Source organism: Phyllostomus hastatus, unplaced genomic scaffold (assembly GCF_019186645.2).
Source record: "Phyllostomus hastatus isolate PE091 unplaced genomic scaffold, TTU_PhHast_1.1 phas_scaffold_385, whole genome shotgun sequence".
NCBI lineage: Eukaryota > Metazoa > Chordata > Mammalia > Chiroptera > Phyllostomidae > Phyllostomus > Phyllostomus hastatus.
In genome coordinates, this window is record NW_025334026.1 from 12,464,788 (window position 1) to 12,486,695 (window position 21,908).

The window sequence follows — 21,908 nt, forward strand, 5'->3', positions numbered from 1 at the left end:
TACTCCCAAATCAGGAGGGTGAAGCCCCACCCAGCCGACTCAGCCAGGGTCCCAGGAAGGAATACGAGGGTGGCTTACCCTGGAAGGAGCAGAGCCAGCTCCCCATGGAGAAGCCCCGCTGCGGCCACACACGGCAGGCAGTGCTGGCAGCCGGGCCCCCACCCCTGGATCAATACCAGCGACGTCAGGAGCATTAGGAGGCTTGGCTCCCCCCTCCCCCCACAGCCCAGCCACAAGAAAGCTGGCTTGGCTTTCCCCATCCTGATGCCATTAAAAAGTTTAGGATGTGGTTGGGGAGAGCCGGAGAGGCTGACCTTGAAGGCAGTGAGTGCTGCCTGGGGCTGGGCTGGCTCTGCGGGAGCCAGGACTGGAAGTGGTCCTGGTTCTGCCCAGGTTTGCGCAGCACCCAGGCCACGTCGCTTAAAATGGGCATACGCCTCCTGTCCTCCCAGGGAGCGTGGGCACCAAGGTGAAAGGCAATCCTCTGGGGATGGAGCGGGGTGGGGTCAGGGACTAAGAGTAGAGGCCAGCTCTGGGGGCTGCATCTGGGGCAGGTCACGCTGGCTGCCACATCTGGAGCCCCCAGAGGGTGCAGGGGTGTCTGGGCCCAACTCAGTAAGCCAGACCTCAGAGCTCTGGGACCGGCCCTGTGTGGGCCCTTTTGGGGAAATCAAGATACAGGTAGTGAATCTCACCCCGAGCAGCTGGCTCCCCGTCTGAGGGGGAATCCCACGCACTCTTCCTTGACCCTATGTCCGGGGTCAGCAGCGTGAGGGAAGGCTGAAGGCACACTGGGGGACAGCCATGACCAACCTAATCAGAACAGCCCACTCCTCCCACCCGGCCCACCTGCCCGGGGCGTGAGCTGAGTGTGTGCAGCTGGGACTGAACTTGGGGCCCCAGGCACCCCACCTCTGGGGTGGGACAGCAGGTGCCAGTGGCCTGAGCCAGCTTGAGACCCAGCCCCTGAGACCCAGCCCCGCCTCTCTCTGACCCTGTAACTCTGGGTAGCTCAGCTGAGAGCTCCAGACCTCAGTTTTCTTATCTTTAAAATGGAGAGAAGAGTGCTTATCTCACCAGGTTGTCAACGAGAAATGCACGTGATATAAGATGCCTGCTGCGCAGCCTGCTTGGGACATAGTCAGTGTCAAATGTCTTCCCTCCTGCGCAGGGCATCTCTGGGGCTGGGCCACAGTGCAGAGGACGGCAAAGGTCCTTCAAGAACCTGCCTGCCCCGTCGGAGGAGCAAGGGCAGAGGGAGCTCGACAGTGGCCTCTGGCCTGTCCCCTCTATCAGCTGCACTCTGAGTTGCCCCCAGGTCACTGCAGTCAGCACTTCTTGTTGGAGCCAAGAGAGACCCCCCAGCCTGGCCTGCTCTGACCCAAGGCTCAGACGTGAGCCTCACGGAAGGGCTGAGGGCCCCTGAGCACAGTGTGCTGCACACAGCCCCTGCCTCTCCATGCCTGCAGGGCAGCGCCAGGCCCTGCCCAGCCACTGCAGGCTGCCCCTGGCCTGAAGGGAGGGCCGTTCGCCAGCAGCAGTCCTGAGCTGCCCTCTGGAGGCCTGAACCCCCGTCCCTCTGGGGCCCAGGCCAGATTCCAACCCCCAGGTGGCCCCAGTCACAGCTCCCCAATTTCCACCTGGGCCCTGCCTCCTGCCCTGGCCCATCCGTGATCCCCACCCCCCACCCTGTCCACCCAAGATGTCCTCTGGTCCTCAGACACCTCAAACCTCAGGGCCTTGTAGCCACTATTGCCTGTCTTCAGCTCTTCCCCTGACCTCATATCTTTGGCTCCTGTCACTCAGATCTTTGCACCAATGTCACCTCCTGAGCAAGCCCCTCCCTGACTTCCTGATCCGAAACAGCCTCCAGGTGCTCCATCTTGTCCAGCTGGGCTGTCCCTGAGCACGCTGCCCCACCCAGGCCTTTGCCCACAGGGGATCCGAGACTGCCCTCCTGCACGCCTGCTCTGACCACCTCTGGGCCACCTCCTAGTATATAAGACACCCCTTCCAATGGTCTTCCAATGGTACCCTCGTCTCTGCCGCTCCCTGTGTGTCACAGCTCTGGGGACCGACACAGGCCCACCCATCTCCATGGGGCAGGGGTGGGGGCACCAGTCCAGCCCCAGCCCTTGGCCAGACCCTCTGCCAGGAGGCTGAGCTCATGCTTTGGGAGGCAGCCACTGCCCCGATTCCCAGAACAGACTCCAGCTTTTCACTGTCCTCCATCTCCAAGCAAGCTCCAGCCCTGGCCAGACCCATCGCTCAGTGCCCAGGTGCCCCTCACACAGGATCCCAGCCTCCAGTGGGGCTGGCACCTCCCTCCAGCAACTCAGAGCACAGATGGCCAGTTCCAGGGGATGGGGGAGGGAGCTGAGGGCCAACGAGAGTGGGTGGGGGCACAGTCCTGCCCTGGTGCTTCCACCTGCCCCATCTCTCCAGAGACTCTTGTTACTGAGACCTGGAGCAGGGACAAAAGCAGCCCTGGATGGCAGAAATCTCCCTCCCCCTCCCAAAGGGTTTCTCTGCCTTTGCCAACTCTCCCAGCTCTCCACTCCCTCCCCCAGCTTGGGCGTCTGCAAAGGCAGCTGGTGCCAGAGGAGAGAGGACACCACCAGGCCCAGCTGCAGCCTCTCATGCCCACATGGGGTGCAGGGCGTGGCTCTGTAATCAATAGGACATTCATGGAGGCACCTCCTTTCTCTGGAACAGCCTTCTGGGCAAGGGGCTCAGGCCAAGTCAGACCACCCAGTCTCCACCCTCAGGGGCTCCCAGGCCACTGTGCACTGTGACCAGGAAGCAACGGTGTGCTCCATCCCCATTCCCTCCAGGGACTGCTATGCAGCTGCTCAAAAGGACAGCAAAACCACCACAGGCACAACCACGTGGAAAAGGAAGATGCAGATATGGGTGCAACCTACGACTTCGCTACTTGAAACAATGTGTGCAGCAGGAAAACAGCCTGGAAGGATATAGATCACAGTGGTGGTGGTGATGAGGTTCCACGGAGGGGAGTTTCTTCTCTTCCACTTTCAGGGTTTTCTATAATGAGATTATGGATGGATGGAAGGAAAAGAAATTTAATGAGTTTCGTGCCTACAGGCATTTCAGTTTCCTAACGGACTTGATCTCATCAGAGAGATGTTTTATTATCCCATTAGTGGCTCAGAGAGGTTAAGGAACTCTTCCAGGGGCACAGCACATCTTAGTAGATCAGAGCCAGATTCAGGCCACTCCTGCGCAGTGGGGAGCACCGAGGAAAGAACCCAGGAGGTGCTACGGGGCCCTCTGCAGTAGAGAAGACAGTCAGGGGCAGGCCTGGCTGGCGCCCTTCTCCAGGAAGTGGATCACACAACGGCCACTGCCACCCGCATCCCCACTGGACCAAGCCGAGCCCACCTGGTGCCTTTGCCCATGCTCTTTCCTGCGGCCTGCAAGTCCTTTCCCCTCCACCACTTACACTGCCCTATTCTCAAGGCCCCGCTCTTTCAGGCTTCCTCCAGGAAGTCTTGCCTGATGGCCCGCTCATGGTGGTGGTCAGCCCTTTGACCTCTTAGAGCCCTGCAGTGAGTGCAGGCATCCCTGCCGGGGTGACCATGTGTCACGGACCCCCCTGCCCCCGCAGCCCGTTCGCACATGGGGCCCGAGGGATACATACGTCCAGTTGTTGCTCTGCTGACATCGTCCAGCAGCTCCCATCACTCTTAAACCCCTGCCCTGCATCACCCGCCTCTGCCGCCCTCCCCAGCCTCCTCCACCCTCCTCTCTACCCAGCCTTGTCTCCCTGTGTCACAAGCGTAGTTCACTTCTGCCTCTGCCACACTTGTTCTCTCCCGTCTAGTTTTCTCTTGCCTGGCTCCTTCTCGTGGCTCAGGAGTGCCTTCCATTAGCACAGGAAGACCTGCCACCTTGGAGGGGAAGTCTGGGCCTTCGCTTCGAACAAGGCGGTGCTGGGCAGACCTGCCTGTGTCGGTCCCCTGCGGGCCGCACCGCACAGCTTCCTCGCCCTGTCACACTGGTTGTTTGGTTCTGCCAGGGACCTGGCTCTGCCTGGTTTGGCCTGGACCAGGCCTTTGGCTCAAACTTTCCTTGACCCAACCCACAGCCCAGATTTCCCAGTCTGGCCTCTGGCTGTTTTCCTCTCCCCAAGCTTCTGTGCCAATCAGATGAGACGGACAGCTTCTCACCTGGATGGCTGCAGTCTAATCATAGCGAGGAGTTGAGCCCAAAGATGTGCATGACAGCACTGTTTGTCCAAGTGAAAAATAAAAAACAGTCATAATCTTCAACCTCGGAGAATGGGGTAAGAACTTTTCCAATCCCTTCCACCACGTTCCTCTTGATCAACAACCCTCCAGCAGCTTCCCGCAGCTACTGGGTGTTAGCAAAACTCCCTGCACAACCCCAGGCTGCCCTGGCCGGGCCCACCCCCTCACCAGCACGACACTCACTCTCTCTCCCTCCCTCATACCCACCACGCCCGCTCCTGCCGCTGAGACCCTGCACATGCTGTTCGCTCTGCCTGGAACACACTCCCCTCTTCACCCAGTGAACCATCACCTCTCAGACCGCAGCGCACACGCCTCTCCCTCCCAACCTGGTCGGACCCCCATCACAGGAAATCATGGCGGTCAGCCTCTCCCACCAGACAGGCAGCCCCCGGAGGGCTGGACCGTATCTGGCTTTGCTCAGAACGAGAGCTCCGGCGGTTGGGGTTACACCGGGTCAACAAAGCAGGCCCTTGACTTATGTTTGTTGAATGAACAGGATATTTTACCACTACTAAAAATGATACACATGTGATGTTTCAATGATATGAAAAATTCACCTGATCATATAAAGTGGAAAAGAGCAGATTTCCAAGGTGTAGATGTAGCACGATTATAAATAGGTAAGAAAAAAAGAGTAAGGACATAAATCGACATAATAGTTGCCTCCAGGGGGTGGGACTGTAGGCGATCTGACTCCAGCATCAACCTTTCCACATATCCCATAGGTTCTATCTCACTTTTAGGACCAGAAAAGCAAGTAAAGCCCGTGGGCAGAAACAAACAACGAATAAAAGCAAGTAACCAGCAGCTGCTCTCCCCCATTTGCCCTCAGAGTGGTGCCCCCAGCCAGGGCGCCCTCTGCCCGCCAGCAGGAGGACTAGTGGTCAGACGAGGAGAGGCTGAGGGCAAGGTTCTGGGTGACAGGCCAGAAGGCTGGTGGGAAGATGGGGCTGCCCCCACTGGGGCGGTCTCAGACCCCGTAAGGGAGTGAGTGGGGGCAGGGAGGCAGTGGAGGCTGCGGGACCTGGGGCGAGAGCCAGGCCTCCCTGGGACTCCATCTCCTCGTTCGCAGTGCAGCCAATGGCGTACCCGCCTGCGGGGTCGGGGAGCAGGAGCAGGAGCAGGAGCAGCACACACAGACCACGCCGCAGTGCTGTCACTCGGGAGTTTTTCCAGGGATCACAGTGGACAGACAGAAGAACTTCCATGTCTGGCCACAGGGTGGTCACAGAGCAGCTCTTCCAGGAGATCACATCCCACCCAGCCCCTCACCCGACCGCCCTCGGCCCTGCGCACCTTCCTTGGAGCCGGTGGCTGCCGCCGTGGCAGAGGCCGAGGCTGACCCAGTGGACGTCCGGCCCATGGGGCTTGAGTGTTTTCCCCCACGGCCGGGGGGCTTCAGGCCGCTGGGCTTCTGCATGGTGGGGCCACTCGGGGGGTGGAGAAGGGCCCGTGCAGGAGGTCACGTTCTCTCTCCCATCGTCACTCACCTGCAGGCAGAGAACAGGAGTGATCACATCATAACATCACCCCAATACTGACACGGGAGGATTCCGGCACTGCCTACACTGACACTGTGAGGTCCAGACTATCATCGCCCCCTCTTTCTACATAGGGAAACTGAGGCACAGAGCAGTGGCAGCAAATGCGGGCGCCCTGGGGCAGTGGTGTTGTCAGGACAAGTGTCCTGGTCTGCTGGACTCACAGGTCTGGCATGTTTTTTCTGCCCACTTCCGGGGCCCAGGAAGTGGGACTTAAGAGCAAACTGGCTTGGGGTGTCGCAGCAATGCGGTATGAACCCCAGCAGCCACATACTAGGACCACAGGGGTCAGCAGAGCCACCAAGACCTGAGCGTGACTCTCGCCACAGAGCACAGGCTGATGTGGATTCTCACACAGGTGGAAACCTGGTGGGCTACTCCCCATCAGCCCCCAGACTCTCCAGGATGAGCCGATAACTCGCAACCCTCTTAATTTGGGCTGGGCAAAGCAACATCTAATCTCACCAACCAGCTCACTGTTTTGCCTGGCCACAGCGGTCGCACCCCAGCTCTTGCACTCACCCTCCCCCACCTGCCTACCCCACCTGGTGTGGTGACATACATACAGAGAGGCCCACGTCCCTCGGCAGGATGGACTGACCCGCCCTCTGGCTGCCCTTCCACTGTTCCAGCTCCCGACCTTCACTAGTAAACAGAGAAGGGGGTGGTGCATATGGTGTACAGCGTTTGACAAAGGGGTGTCCTGAGAGGGGAAGCCTCCGGTCTCCAAGGCAGTCAGTTCAGGCAACCAGACGCTAGCAAGACAGGGCTGGCTGCAGGGAGACTGGAGGAGAGGCACAAAGGACGGGCCCGTGCCTGGCCTCTTCCCTCTCGGTCCTGGGCGCACACCCTCTGTTGTAGCAACTGTCTAAGGAGGGCACACCAGGGGCCAGGCCCCACCTTGCCCCAGAGCCGCAGGCCTCTCCTGGGAGCACACTGCCCAGTGGGGAGAGGCAATGCAGAGCACCACGGGACGAACGGAGGATTCTGGGTGAAAGCTTCAATCCCCTCAGGACCTTGCGAACAGGGGAGTCAATGTCTCCTGGGTACTCCACCGGATACAGCCTGGGATGCCACGCCTTCTGCCCATCCAGCCATATTCTCATCGCACCCTCAGTCACTGAACGCTGTTCCCTTTTAGAAAACCCTTTTCTCCACTCTTGATCCACTCAACTTATGTGGGCTGACCCCACATACACACCTGGTGCAGACATATGACCCAGGCCTGTCAGAGCCGCTGTGGTGAGCTGAGGGAAAACCACGTGACCCAGGGAGCATCTGGGCCTGGACTCTGGCTGGGACCTTTGGGAAGAGGCTCTCCTTGCTCTGGGGCTGCCCGGGTGTGGGACGGACGCCAGGAACTGCAGGGCTACCCGTCACCACACGGGGCAGCCACTAGGAACGACTCCAACTCAGAGGAGGCAGAGCCGACTGGCCCGATTTCGACGGTCTGGATCCAGCCGAGCCTGAAGATGGTCACTCGAGCCCCTCACACCAGCCGACAAGTGCTCACATACACATGCACTGTTTTCTCTCTTTGCCTAAATCTATTTGAGGGACACTGCTGCTTGCAACCAAAGTTCTGACTAATACTGAAGCTAACCTACAAGCCCACGGCAGGAATACGCAGCATCCTCAGAATGGCTCTCAGGCCAGCAAGATGAGCCAGCAACACTATTACCTGTCTTGGGAAGGACCAGCTATTCACATGGAGCTCCCAGCCACAGGGACAGAGAAAAATAAGCTCCCCCAAGGCACACAGCGGTGACACCAGTGTGCCCAGGTGAGCCGACAGGAGAATGGGGCATTCTGGCTGACCCTGACCTGGCCCTTGAGCCTCACAAATCCAACCTACAATGCCCTGAGCCACGACGCTGACAGCCCTGGAATTCAGTAGCCCTTGGTCTGGCTAGAACAGGAGACTGCTCCTTTGCTGCCCAGAATCGGACCCTCCAGGAAGCCTGTCCCTGGGGAACCGCTCCGTGGTTCATGATGTCTCTCCCTGTGAGGCTGGTGAGGCTGTGCAGGCGTCCCTGGGCCTGAGAGGGACTTGCTGAGCCAGCAAGGGCACTGAGGGTGGTCTCTGGTGACAGTGAGTGGTGGCCACTCTGTGGGTGGCCAAACCACCTCCCTCCCCTGTGGCTTAGCCAGGGGACCCTCTGACCTAGGAAATCTTGAGAGCCCCAGAGGCCGGAGGCAGGGGGGTGTGTATTGCCAGGACAGAAGTGGGGTGTGAGGACCCCCTCCCCATGACTGTGCCCCCTTCTCCGCCCAAGACCTTCTCTCCCCAAGAAAAAAAGTTACAAATCACATATCTAAAAAAGGACCTGTATTCAGGACACATAAAGAACTCTCACAAACCACTCATAGGACAACCTAGTGAAAAATGAGCAAAAGATGAGAATGTCATTCCCCCAAACAATGAAGACACGCAAACAGCAGTAAGCGCGTGGAGAGATGATGCGTGTCAGTAGTCACGAGGCGGTGAGGGTGGACGCCGCACGGAGACACCACCTCACACCAGCTGGAGAGGCTGAAAACGGGGAACTGCCAACGCCAGTGCTGCCGAGGACGCGCAGCAGCTGGACCACGCAGACTGCTGCTGGCGGAGACGACAGCCGTGCAACCGCTTTGGAAAACAGCTGGGCAGTTTCTTAAACAGTTAAATACACACCTATCACATGATCAAACCACCCAAGAAAAATCAAAACATACATCCAAACAAATATTTGCTTTAAAAAAAAGTTCGCAGTAACCTTATTCACAAGAGCCAAAGCAGCAGACACCCAGGTGCGCACCCGCCGGTGAGTGCGCAGACGGCCCATGTGCACGAGCGCGCGGCCCCCCCGCAGCAGCAAGGGGCTGCCCACACCTGCGGCAGTGCGGACACGCCTCTGGATGCATTGTACTGAGTGAAGGACACCAGCTGTATGACTCCACTCACACAAACTTCAAAACTACAGGCGGAAGGCAGGCCTGTGGTTGCTGGTGGCGGGAGCAGGGGCTGACTGAAGACAGGCCCGGAGAATGGGAAGCTTCCTGGGCGGTGGTGCCGGCCGCACAGCTGTGAGTTTGTACACGGGTCACCAAGCCCCACACTTAAAATGGGTGGATTTTATGTTGTGTAAGGTAAACCTCAACTTTTAAAATATTCTATTAAAAAACCCGTGAAGGTTCTTCAAAGAAGTTAGTGTCGAGGCCTTCACGGCACTCCTCACCTCCCACCTGCACCGCTGCTGCCCCTCCCTCGCCAACTCCCCTCGTCCCCCCTCCCCGGGCTCCCACTACAGTGGCAGCCGCCCCTGGGTCACACTGCGCACGTTCCAGCCTCAGGGCCTTTGCTTTTCCCTCTGCTTGCAATGCTTTTCCCTCAGATACCCAGGTGTGCCCCTCATCTCCTCCAGTATCTGCTCTAATGCCTCCTTCTGAGATTATAGCCTCTCCCCAGTCCTCTCTATCCTCACCCTGCTTTGTTTTTCTCCACTGCATGGAGACAGACAGAGACTTTGGTCTGTTTTGTTTGCTGTGGTACCCTTAGTTTGTGTCAGAACTAAGGTTCCGACAGGAGCCCAATAAAGCACTGTTGAGTAAATGAATGCACTGGCTCACAGTGGGCAGAGGCCCAGAAGGTCCCCCTCATTTCGCAGGGCACAATGCTCAGGACTGAGAGACTTGCGGTGATCAGCCCAGCTAGCTGGCTGGTGCCATGCAGCTGGTCTGACCTCCCCACTAGCCAGAGTGCCTTTGGAGACAGCGACCAGGTGTTACAGCCACATCCCTGCACTGGAGGCTCCCCAACCAGCCTGCTGCTGATGACGATTCTCCTGACACTTGCCCACCTCCCAGACTCTGCCTGTGCCTTTTCTCCCACCTGCTTCACTTCACCTATTTCAACCACCCACGAGAACGCCTAGTCTGATGCCTCCTCCTCCTCCTCCAGGAAGTCTCCCAGGATGTTGGCCTCAGAGACCTCAGGACACACAATGAGCTAGGAGAAAGGATATAGTTCTCATTTATCTTCATCTTGCCTCCTGACAGCTCACAGGCAACCCCACGTGGGGCCACAGTCTCTCCTGGAGAACACAGCCCCGCCCGATGTCTGGCACAGAGCCCACAGTCTGGAAACTCCACAGAGAGCACACCTGCGGTGGCCCAGAGGACAAATTCCCATGGACGCTCCTCCCAGGAGAAGCTTCCGGAGGCTCCCACTATTGCCCTTCTGCCCTCTGACCCCAATGATCCCAGCAGCCTCCAGAATGAAGAACCTGCTATGTATCAGGCCTTGTAGGAATACAGCCTCGTTAGTCCTCACAAGTCCAGATGAGGCTGTGCCCGTCTGGGAGGTAGAGAGCCTGATGCTCAGAAAGTTCAGGCACTAGCCCGAAGTCCTGCTCAGCTCAGTGTCTGAGGCCAGCCCAGGTCTGCTCGCCTCCCACCACCTCCCCACACCGCCAAGCCCAGGCCTGGAATAACATGTGTGACACCCTGGCCTCTGGAGAAAGCGGCCACGTGCCTTGTGCCTCACTGAGAGTCCAGAGGAGCTGGCCAGAGAAGAGATCAGAGACAGAGGAGACAGCGTGGACTCAGTCCCAGCCACTGCTGAGGGTGGTGGTGGGGTGTGAGGTGGGGGAGGCAAGCAGCCCATGCCCCACTCCCCCCCTCCCCCAAAGGTGGGGGAGCATGGGGAAGGGGGGGTGAGGAAAGAAGAATGGTGAACAGGAAGAGGGGGAGGAGACCCGGGCAAACTGGCCTTTGTGACTCAGCCCTGGTCCTAGGGTAGAGAAAGAGAAAGGGTGTCTTGGAAAAGCTAGACATGGTGATAAATTGGCCTTTGGCCACACTGGGGCTGATGGGAGAGGCCTGAGAGGCGGGGGAGGAAGCAGATTCAAGCCCAGTGGATGTCAAACCCCAGACCCAGAGTGGCCGTGGGAGCTTGGCCCAGTGCCTCAGTTTCTTCACCTACACAACGGGGTAAAAGTGTTGCTGCCTCAAAAGACGCAGCGCACAAGCACCCCTCCGTGCTTGGCACACCAGAGCTGCCGGGAAGGGCAACCATCGCTCTGTCAGGTCGCTGTTATGATCTCCGAAGGCCGGGGTGCCCACCCCCCGCCAGGGAGAGGCGGGAGCGGACGGGTGGCATTCAGACCAACAGGCCCCCTTTGTGCTGCCCTCAACTGCCATTTACCAAGGCAGCCCGGGCTGCGTTTCAGGGTTTCCATTTCAGCCGCCCGGAGGGAGAGGCGGCGCACCACAGTTGCAGTGGAGATGAGGACCGAGAACTTTCTGCCAATCGGCGGCCCAGGGTGTGGCCCCGACGGAAGGACAACCGGTGCCAAATAGGGCAGCAGAAAGCCCATCTCCGCATGCCAGCCTGCCCAGAGGGCAGGAGAGGCGGCACCAGGAAGGGGGCTCCGGGGCCAGACTCTGAGTGATGAGGGACAGGTCCTGGCTAACCCCCAGCCTCCTCCTGGGAGAGCGGCACTTTGGCAGGACTCTGCTGCTGGCTGAGACGCAGGGCCAGGCTTCCCCGACACTCACTGCCCTGACAGTGGCGGCCCTCCCCGAGCCACTCCTCCTCCTCCCCACTCAGGGGGCCAGCCAGTCTGGGCACCCATGCTCCCCGCTGCCCTCCTGAGCCTGGAGCTGGAAAGCAGGGACACTACACAGTGTCCAGAGATGAACACAGAGCGCACCCCAGCCCACTGGCTGAAAGCCCTGAGGCTCAGGCCGCATCACCCCGTGGGGGGTGGGGGGGGGATGGGTAGACTCTGGAGCAGGGAGCAGGGAGTGAGCAGGTGACTGGGGACAAGGGGAACCACACTCTGCAGGGTCAGACAGCTGAGGATTTGGTGGCTACAGCACGTGGAGGGGTGGGATTCAGGGACTGGGAGGAACGGTGATGGGGGGTGGGGGTGCAGTCTCCCAGTGCTGGCCACCAGGCCAAGGCTACCAAAAGTGAAGGTGATGAGGGTGTGGTATGGTCTCCCCTCGTCCTGCCTGACTGGGCACCCCATGCTCACACATACTTCCAGGCACCAGGCACAGGGGGTGAGGAACCGTGGGTGACATCGAGCAAGGGATGTGACGGATCAGATGTGCACATTAGCAAAACCGCTCTTGGGAGCTGGTGAGGATGGCGGGGGGGGGGGGGGGGTGTTATGGAGAGGGCAAGGATTCTGCTATGATAGACAAGGGACACGACAGTGAGGCCTGAACTGTGACAGGGGCAGAGGCTAGAGGGACAGCAAGGGGAAAGGCGCTGAGTAGTATTTGGGCGTAGAGAGCAAGGGTGTGGGGGCACCCAGGGTTCCCGCAGGCAGCAGAACCTCTCAGATGGGAGGGGCCCAGGAGAAAGAAGGTAGGGAGGGGCTGGACGCGGGAGCTCAGCTGGAGGCCTGCTGGGTGTAAGGTGACTCAGAGACCTGGGGGGGGGGGGGGGGGGGAGTGGAACAGGAGGCAGGAGGATGGGTCGTGGCCCTTGGGAGAGTGACTGGGGACAGCTGAGGCCCAGGGCACTCACTGGTATGCAACATGAGAGGCTGGGGAGGAGAAAGACATCACAGGGTACGGACTTGAGGGCACCCCAACAACAGAAGGGCATGAATGGGGCAGCTTTCGAGGAGAGGAGGCCCAGCTGGAGGGCTGCGGGGCCTCCCAGTCATCAGGGAGGGCAGGTCCCGGCCACAAGGAGCTCCCGTTTCCCACACAATCAGATGGGCAGGGAGTCAAGAGCTAGGTGATGTCAAGTGCTGGAGAGGCCAGGGAGCGGGAGCTGGGGGGCCGGGCTGGGCACAGCCTTGGGGAGCCCTGCAGGGACCGGAGGCCCAGCCAGGACCTCGGCCGTGCATCCTGGGAGGCTCCTACGGTGCTTATCGCAGCCCTCCACGCAGCGGCTGGGAAATGCGGTTTGGGGGGGGGCAGGGCGGGGTCACTGGGCTTCATTTCTATTTATAAGATTTGTTTCTCAAGTCCTGCAGGATGCACATGAGTGTTCACTGTATCCACTCTATTCCTTTATTCAAGTGCTAAAATATTTTATAATCACTTTTTAAAAGACAAGAAAAAAGTAAAGACAAACACAAGGGGAGGGAAGCGCAAACAGTCCCCGAAGAGAGTGAACCCACACAGGTGCTGGCCACCAGGCCAAGGCTACCCAAACTGAAGGTGACCCCTTATGTGGGCATAGCCTGGGCTCCCCTAGTCCTGCCCCGCAGGGCACCCCAACATCCACGTCTGCACCAGAAACCCAGGGCTGTCCCAAGCCCCAGGTCCAGTGGGGGCCCTAATGATGGGTGTGAGCACCGTCCCCACGGCCTACTCCCAGCTGGCACCGCCTGCCCATCCATCCAGCTGGGAAGGGAGGTTTGTTTTGTCTGCATTTGACCAAAAGGCTCAGGAAACTGCACTGGCAGTAACGCTAGAATCCCCAAGCACAGCAAAGAGCTGGGCAGGCCTGGGACGAGCTCCCTCCAGTCTTGCCAGCTTGAAGCAGAAGCTAAAGGTCCAAGCCTCATGCCAGTGCCCAGGAGAGCCAGTGAGATGGTGCCTGTCTGCCTGTTCCCCTGTCCCAACACCCACCCTCTGCTCTCGCTGGGTCAGTGAGGCCCCGTGGGAAGCTGCAGCCAGCCTGGGCTATGTACACTCAGCACACATGCCAGCCAGGGGCAGGGGACAAGCAGCCACACAATGGGGTGGTGGTGGACTCTGCTCGGGGTCCCGAGCTGCCCTGGGAGTACCAAGGGGCCTGGCAGCCATACTGAAGCAATGTGCAGAAAGGATACTTCCCAGCCTCGGAGCAGGACTGGGGCTGGAACCCAGGCTCCACCAGCCGATGCGGCTTTGAAAACAGGGAGGGAAAGTGATGCTGGAAGATGGTGGGCAGGGCAGAGCGCACTGGACCAGCAGCATGGATGAGAGTTCAGGGGCACCCATGGTGCTAAGCAGGGAAGGACTGTCCAACCTGAGGCCCAGATGACTCCTATCTTCTCGGGCACCTGTGGCTCGGAGACAAGCAGGGCCTGAATCCAGAGCCTGGGTGCCAGTCCCACACACTCACCGTCCTCACAGCCTCCGAGCCCAGGGCTGCAGTTCCCGTTCTGTAAAGTCAGCATCTTCCCGGTCCTGTCAACAACCTGGGCCAACTGCAGAGCCCTGGGAATGGCTAGTCCTGCCTGAGCTGGACACCCGAGACTTACCACCTTCCCTCAGGTTTGGAGGGATCCTGCCTCCCAGCAAAAAGCAAAGGGAATCAGGGCTGTGTCAGGTCTAGGGAGGGGAAGGAATGTCGATACGTTTCCCTGCTTCGTGCAGGCACACCGTTCGTGTGTGCACACACACAGTTGGCGTGCTCAGAACCAGGGCGCAGCCATGGCCCCTGCGCCTGCTCCTGGCTGCATGGTCAACCACAGCCCCGACAACCGGACGACAGGCGCCCTTCTGCCACTGGCCCAGGACGCTGGGCGGCATCGGCCTGGCTCTGCCAGATGGGGTCTCCCGCCAGGCCTAGGGGGAAGGGCTGGGGAAAAACACAGCTCATGTCACCCTCTGACCCACGCTTATTTCCATTTCAAAGAATGAGAAACTGAGGCCCAGAGCAGACTCGCCCGAAGTCACAGAGCAAGTGAATAGCACACTGGGATGCAACTGCCCGAATGAAGAAAACCTGGGCCGGGCAAGAGGCTCCCTGACCTCAGGCAGAGTCAGAGGCCCAGGGAGAGGCTGGGCCTGCTGAGGTGGCCCAGCAGTCAGAACAGAAAGGAAGGAATGGGCTCCAGCGTCCTGCCTCCCAGGCCAGGATGGTAACCCAATCATCTTTTGTGACCGCCTCACCCACTTCTGATTTCTGTGGCAGCTCCGTCCAATACATCTAGACCAGTGGCTGCAAGGAAGCCACCCCATCTCCTGGGTTCTCCTCCCCAGCCCAGCCTGCACCAGCTCCTAAAAACTACCCATCTTTACAGTAAGTGGTGCTGGGTCACCTGGAGAGCCACAGGGGAAAGACTCCAGGATCCCTCTGTGGTGGGCAGAATAATGCCCCCCCATAACTTGTGAACATGTTTACATGGCAGAGGGGAATTAGGTTGCAGATGGAATCACGGTTACTAATGAGATGACCTTGAGATGGGAAGATCATCCTGTATTATCCAGGCAGGCCCAGTGCGGGCTAGGGCGCTTAGCAATGGAAGATGAAGGCAAGAGCAGAAGAATCAGAGGGAGAGCAGTGCGTAAAGGCCTCAGTCCAACGCTGCTGGCCTGGAAGAGGGAGGCGGGGCCGCCAGCCAAAGAGTGCGGGCAGTCTTGGGAGGCCGGGAGAGGCAAAGACACAGAAGCTTCCCTAGAGCCTCGAAGGAGCGTGGCCCAGCTGACACCCCGCCTTCAGCCAGGCGAGATCCATTTCAGACTTCTGACCTCCAGGACTGTAAGATGAGACACTGGGGTGTTTGACACTACTAAGTGTGTTGTCATTTGTTGTAGCAGCAAAAGGACACTAATAAACTTCCTTCACATCACACACAAAAGCCAGCTCCTGGTGGCCAGATCCACACGTGAACGATGAAACAATGCAGCCTTTAGAAGGAGCCGTGGAAGGCCGTCCCGAGATTGGAGTAGGCACAGATTTCTTAAACAAGACACAGGAAGTGCTAAAGATAAGGGAAGGATGGATAAACTGAACAAGATTAAGAGCTTCTGTGAATCAGATGATACCACGGGGGTGGGGGGGGGGCAAGCCACAAACGGGGAGAAGACATGGGCAATTCCTTTGTCCTACCAAGGACTCATATTCAGAACATTAGAAAGAACACTGACAAGCCGAGTTAGAAAAACCAGAAGAGGTGAACAAGCACTTCACGGGAAGAGGGTATTCGAAAGACCAATAAACATACAAGAAGATGTTCACCCTTTATCATGATAACGCCATCCATCCACCAGAACATACGAAATGAAACAGACTGACCATCCCACGTGCTCGGGAAGAATCGGATCACCCACAAGGCTCACACGCTGCAGGACTGTGAGGGGGTATGAGCAATTTGGAAAGCAGCTTGGCCTTACATACTAAAGCTGGACATACCTAATCCTAAGACCCAGCAATTCCATGCCTAGGGTATACCTCCCACAAAATGTGTACATACGTGCACAAAAGACGTGTTCTTTTCCTAATGCTCCCAAACTGCAAATAACCCAAATATCTACCACCCTTTAGACTGACTAAATACATTGCCACTTAGCCACCTATGTAAATAAATTCACACAATGGAATAAAATCAGCAATGAGAATAAATGAACTGCAACCACAGGTGACACTGTATATGAATTTGGCAATTATTATCTCGAGTGGAAAAAAACAGATATAAAAGAGTGCATGGAGTATGACTGCATGCTTCCACTTACTGGTGTGGCTCAGTTGCTCAGAGCATCATCCTGTAAACCGAAAGGTCACAAGTTCAATTCCCAGTCAGGGCACATGCCTGGGTTGCGGATTCAGTCCCAGTCAGGGAGCACACAAGAGGCAACCAATCGATGTTTCTCTCACACTGATGTTTCTCTCTCCCAAATCAATAAATATATTCTCGGGTGAGGATTAAAAAATAATAAAGTGAAGTTCAAGGGCAGGCAACATTTATTTATTGATGGTGTTTGAAATCAGGAGGTGTCACACTTGGGTCAGGCGTGTTGCCTGGAAGCGAGAATGAGGGGTTTCTGGGGAGGTGGCAGGTTCTGACTCTGGGTTTGGGTGCTGCTTCACAGTTGTTTCACTTTGAGAAAATTCAGCAGGCAGTACCCTTATGACATGCACACTTTTCTGTATGGATGTTATACTTCAATCAAGTTTTAAAAATTTTCTAGGGGAGGGGTGGAAAAAGTAGAGGTGCCTCCTGCTGCTCTGGGGCCTCACCCCCATCAGACTACCCTAGCTGGTGGCACCTAACCGTGTGGCCCTACTTGGGTGCCTGCCTTCCCCACAGCCCTGGGAGCTCCCTGTGGGAAGGCCCAAGCCCCATGGACTTAAAGTGCCCAGGGTCTGGCACGCAGTGGTGCTGTGCTCACTGAACAACCTTCCAGGCACCAGCCTCCCTGAAGAAGGTCAGTGAGTCGGCACCTGGCTTCCTCTCACACCTGAGCCTTCCCCTGCCGGGGGCAGGAAGGAGGCTGAGCCCACCGGGGTCCAGGCTTGGCCCCTCTGTGACATGAGAGGCCCGGCCAGAGGAGGGGGGTTGTAAACCATGCCCACAAGGAAGGTCCAGGGTGTGCAGCCTGCAGAAGGGATGAACCGGCCAGAAGGCCAAGGGTACCACCTACACCTCTGAAAGGCAACCCAAAGCTGCTGGAGGGTAGAGGAGGGATAGAACCTGGTGGCCCTAGGCATGAGGTCAGTTACTAACAAGCCGTCAAAATCATGTTTGTTTGTTTGTTTTCTATTGCTTCCAGAAAGGCATCCCCTGCCCTTCACTACCCTTGGCCATCAATTCTGGCAGGCCACACACCCACCCACACCCATACAGACTGCCACCTCCCCAGACCTTTTATCCACATGCTGTCGCTCCCTCTGCCTGGAATGCCCTTCCTCTCTGTCCCGGGCGAACTCCCTCAGCTGTCACTGCAAGCAGCTGAAGAGGGCAGGCTCTTTGCAAATCTTGTTCACTGCTGGGGCTCCAGGTACCTAGGACAGCGCCTAGCACACAGGGAGCTCAGAATGTTTAATGTGGGAATAAATGGAAACGCCCTTCTCTGCCACCCTCATCCACCCCACATACAGTCGGAGGCCCTTTGCAGCTTGTTCACCCCCCGTGGCTGCACTCACCGCTGGTTCCAAGCAATGTCTGGGGAAGTCACAGAGGAGCCATTCAACGTTCTGAATGACTCGAATCCTGCAGGAGAGCCGGCACCAAGCGCGTCTATCTCACGCACACTGCACACAGCAGATGCTTGCCTGCAGTGGGCCCAATGAGGAAAGGGCAGGCAGGGAGCCCCCCACCACTGGAAGGGATTAAGCAGAGACTAAGGCTGGCTCTCAGAGCAGGTTTTTGCTCCAGTTGGCACAGCTGCCGCGAGAAGCTCTCCCAAACTCATGCAACTATTACCACTGTCAAAAACAACTTTAAACGGAACCTGCTGAGGGCTCTCCATGTCTCAGGGCTAGCCGATCGAGGGGGGGAGGGCAGTCCCAGGTCCACACCTCTTTCTGTCATAAGACTTTGCCGCTTCACTATGCTTGACTCTGAACTTGTGTGGGTGTGCTTAGTGTGGGGGGCCTTGGGATGGGACGAGACCCCATCCTCCACTGAGTTGCTCCAGCCTAAGAAGCCACAGATCTGTAACATTCATTCTGCCCCAGACACCAGTCTAAGCATTTTATAAAATTAACCCATTTAATCTTCACAGCCCTGTGAAGGAGATACTATTATGAGACCCAATTTACTAATGAGGAAACTGAGGCCCAGTGAGGTTAAGCCCCTCGCCCTGGGTGATGCAACTGATGGACATCAGAGGTCTCACTGGAACTCAGGCCCCTCCCTGGCCACAGAGCCCGTGCTCTTACCCACTTCCCTCTGCTCCCTCAAAACCAAGGCCAACTCTCCTCCTCCACGCACCCGGGTGGGGAGCACAGGGGCAGAGATTCAGAGGGCACCCCACGGCCCTCAGTGCCAAGGCCACAGCCTGCGGCACTTCTGCCAGCTGCCCGGCCCTCGCCTGCCCTGGCCTTGTTTCCTGGGCCCCTCCCCACCCAGAGCCCTGCATACCGGCCTCTCTAAACTTCTCAGTGTTCCCTGAGATGCCCTGCCCCATCACTTGTTCTGCCAGGAATGCCTTCACCCTTTTCCCATCCGTTAGCCAACACCTGGGGTCAAGTGGGCGTGCCCAGAGCTCTCCACACAGTCCTGTGTCACGGTCCCACACTTCCACCCAGGGTGAGGATTCTCGGGACAGGGACCAGTCTGGCTCCTGGTTCACTGGGTCCCGTCCACCCCTAGAGCCCGTCAGACACTTGAAGGGGCTGGCTGCGAGCATCAGCCCACCACAACTGGCAGCTGCCGGCCGGGCCCTCCAGGGGGAGGATTAGAAGGATCAGCAGGCAGTGGCTGTTTTCCCTCCCACCCTCTGCATTCTGGACACGGGTCTGCCCCAGGACCCCACTACTGGCTCCTCTCCGGAGGTGCCAACCCTCACTCAGCTTGTTGTTTCATACAAAGCACGGGCTCGCATGACTCAGTGTGGCCACACAAAGCCGCTCCAAACTCCCATTCCCCCCTTGGATCTGGCTGCTAGAAGGCTCAGCGTCAAATTACCTCCGAGACAGGACACAGAAGTTCCCTTGGGCTTCGCCTGACTTTTACTACCGTGGGTTTCCCCTTGCTCCGGTTCTCCCATGTTGTTCCCATCTCATTGTACTGCGTTTATCTTTACAGATCACCTCAAGTCCTTTCTGGAGCCAGACAAAGAACACACATGGCCCTCTCGGATGTCCTCTTGCCTCTGCTCCCTGCTCCCTGAGCCCAGCACACCCGCTGGTCTGAAAGCTGAATAAGAGCTGAGTGGCTGAACCTACGATCGAGTTTGGGAAGGGAACAGTCTACATTAGAAAAGGATTGGGGCAGAATCAGGAACCAAGGCAGCCAGAAAGCTGAAGACACCAAACACCTTTCCTTCCCACATCACAGGGCTCCACGACGGGACGCCAACTTCCTGCTTCCCCTGGAAGGCAAGTGGGCTCCGCACCGGGCCCCAGCCAGAGCACTCTTCTCCTGGCTGCCCAAACTCCTCCAGGTTCCCCCTCCGCACCATCAGAGAGGCCTTCCTCAGCTGCCCCAGGTTTGCCCATCCTTCAGGACGCAGCCCCAGGCCTGGCCCAGGGAGCCCCCAGACCACCCGCCCACCCGGTGCCCTGCCTACCCAATAACACCGAGAATGACCTGCAACCATTGCCAGGGCAACGACCCCACTGGGCATTGAGGAGCTCTGCTTCTCTGGCTCTAAAATGTTTCTCAAAGGTGCTGATCTTGTTCATGTTTTCAGGAAGGGTGCCGATGTCTTCCTAGTTCAGTAAAGCCCCTCGAAGGCAGGGTCCGAACCTGAAGTGCCTGTGGTCCCCACCCAGCAAGGGGCTGGCTTCCACACAGCCATCACCCACTCCCACCCCTAATGTCACGTGTTAGGGAGTGCGGGCTGGGGCGCCCCAGGGGGTGCTGCAGCCAGGCTGGGCCCAAGCAGATACAAATAGGCCCTGGACACTCACTGAGGGAAGGGCGGGTGGAAAACCGGCTGCTCCCCATGAGCCTGAAATTCCACCTTCTCCTGGCAAAGAGGCCCAAAGGGCTGAGAAGGAAGTGGAAAAGGAGCCAGTGTTTTCCCAGAGGCAGAGGCTGGAGTCCAAGGTGAGACTCCAGGGGCGGAGCAAGGGCTGCTCAGGGAAGGCAGCCACCGGAAGTGGACAAAGCCCCACATTTGTGCCTTGTTAATAAAACCACACGCCGTGCTCTGCTCTCTAGTCAGAAGGGAGCCCTCTCATTGCCATTTTGAGCAATTCTTCTGAAAACAGGAGTTTTATATCACTGTGTCTGTGTACTGGCCCTGGCAGCGCAGCCCAGAGAGGGGAGTGGTGGGACAGGGCAGGTCCCATGTAGGCAATGGGAGCCCCAGTCTCCAGGTACTGAAGGGAGGAACCTCCTCAGCTCCCAAGACAGAGCTGGGGGACCCACGGGGCTCAGCTCCTGCCATCTCATCCTCCCCCCCACCCCAAGATCAGTGCATGCTCGTTTCTCCCAACAAATCACGGAACCAAGTGGCGAAGACCCACACTTCGCATGCTGTGACATCTCGGTAAATTGTCCATGGGTCTGCCTCTCCCATCATACACAGGGAGAGCTCTCACGGACGGCAAAGCCCCCACGTGCACGTCCTCCCCCAGAACACACCAGCCAGCGCTGTAGCATCCGTGCTTGGTGCTGGCTCCCACCCCCAGCCCTGGAGACCACGTGGCCTGCCCCCCACCAGCTGAGTGGACGGGGTGAGCACCCTCACCCAGGCCAGGCCAATCGGTTTCTCTGGCACCCCAAGACCAAGGGCAGTGCTCCTAGGAGGTCCTGTGGCCTCAAGCTGAAGCCACCATTCAGGGCAGCCACGCCAACAACCCAGAGAGCCAGCCCACTGGGAGAGGAAAAAGGACAGATGCACCAGGAGAGGTGGAGAAAATGAAACCACAGGCCAGAAAGGAAAGCCGGAGGAGGGGCTGCCTACCAGCTTCCCACGTCCTGGGGGAGCCTGGCTGCCTGCAATTGTTTGCTACATAAGTTCCCTTTCCCTCCTCTTAACTTTCCTTTCACTTAACCTAATTGTAGGAGGTTTCTCTCCCTGGCAACAAAATTATCCCAGAGACTGGTCAGAGCCTGCCCCTTCCCGCTCAAAGGCAGGCCTACTCATCAAGCCATGCCCACTACTCAGCTTACAAGGTGAGGCTCCTCAGGGGAGGGCCAGCACCACAGTGCTGAGCGGGGAAGGCAAGGCCAGCTGGGGCCTGAGAGAGAGCCGGAGCGCACTGCACTCTGCACTTGGGCTAACAGGGTGGAAGTGTCTGAGGACAGCACTGCCAAGATTGTGCTTCAGGGAAATGAACATGGTAGGTGGTCGAATGGCCTGTAGGAACGGGGCATGTCTCCTAGGCACACAGTAGGTGCCTAACAAACGTATGCAGGGCAAACAGGAAAACATAGGGAATGTTTTAAAACATAGGGAATGTATTAAAATATCCACAAACTAAAACACTCCATTTAAAAAGCTCAACACAGCCCTAGCTGCTGTGGCTCAGTTGGTTGGGTGTTGGATGACCCGCAAAGCAAAGGTCCCTGGTTCGATTTCTGGTCAGGGCACTTACCTAAGGTTTGGTCCCCTGCTGGGGAGCATACAAGAGGAAACAGATCAATGTTTCTCTCCCTTTCTCCCACCCTGCCCCACCTCCTCTCCAAAAAAAAGAGAGAGAGAGCGAGCTCAAAACAGTTCCTGGCACAGAACACTCAATATGTGTCTTGTTTTTTTCAAACCTGTGCTGTTCTCCCCAACAACCTCTGGGCAGGTGCTATCCTCTAATGTTTGTGTA

At 57.8% G+C, this 21,908-nt stretch overlaps 1 protein-coding gene across 2 annotated transcripts in view; it reads right to left on the reverse strand.

Moving 5' to 3' along the window:
- The window catches only part of CLIP2 (CAP-Gly domain containing linker protein 2), a 69,448-nt gene that overhangs the window by 44,394 nt on the left and 3,146 nt on the right, over window positions 1-21,908 (reverse strand). For both annotated transcript variants that reach the window (XM_045819399.1, XM_045819400.1), the window contains exon 2: window positions 5,571-5,764. In XM_045819399.1, the coding sequence (XP_045675355.1) occupies window positions 5,571-5,694 (124 nt within the window). In that variant the 5' untranslated portion in view covers window positions 5,695-5,764. The remainder of the gene's footprint in view (window positions 1-5,570; window positions 5,765-21,908) is intronic.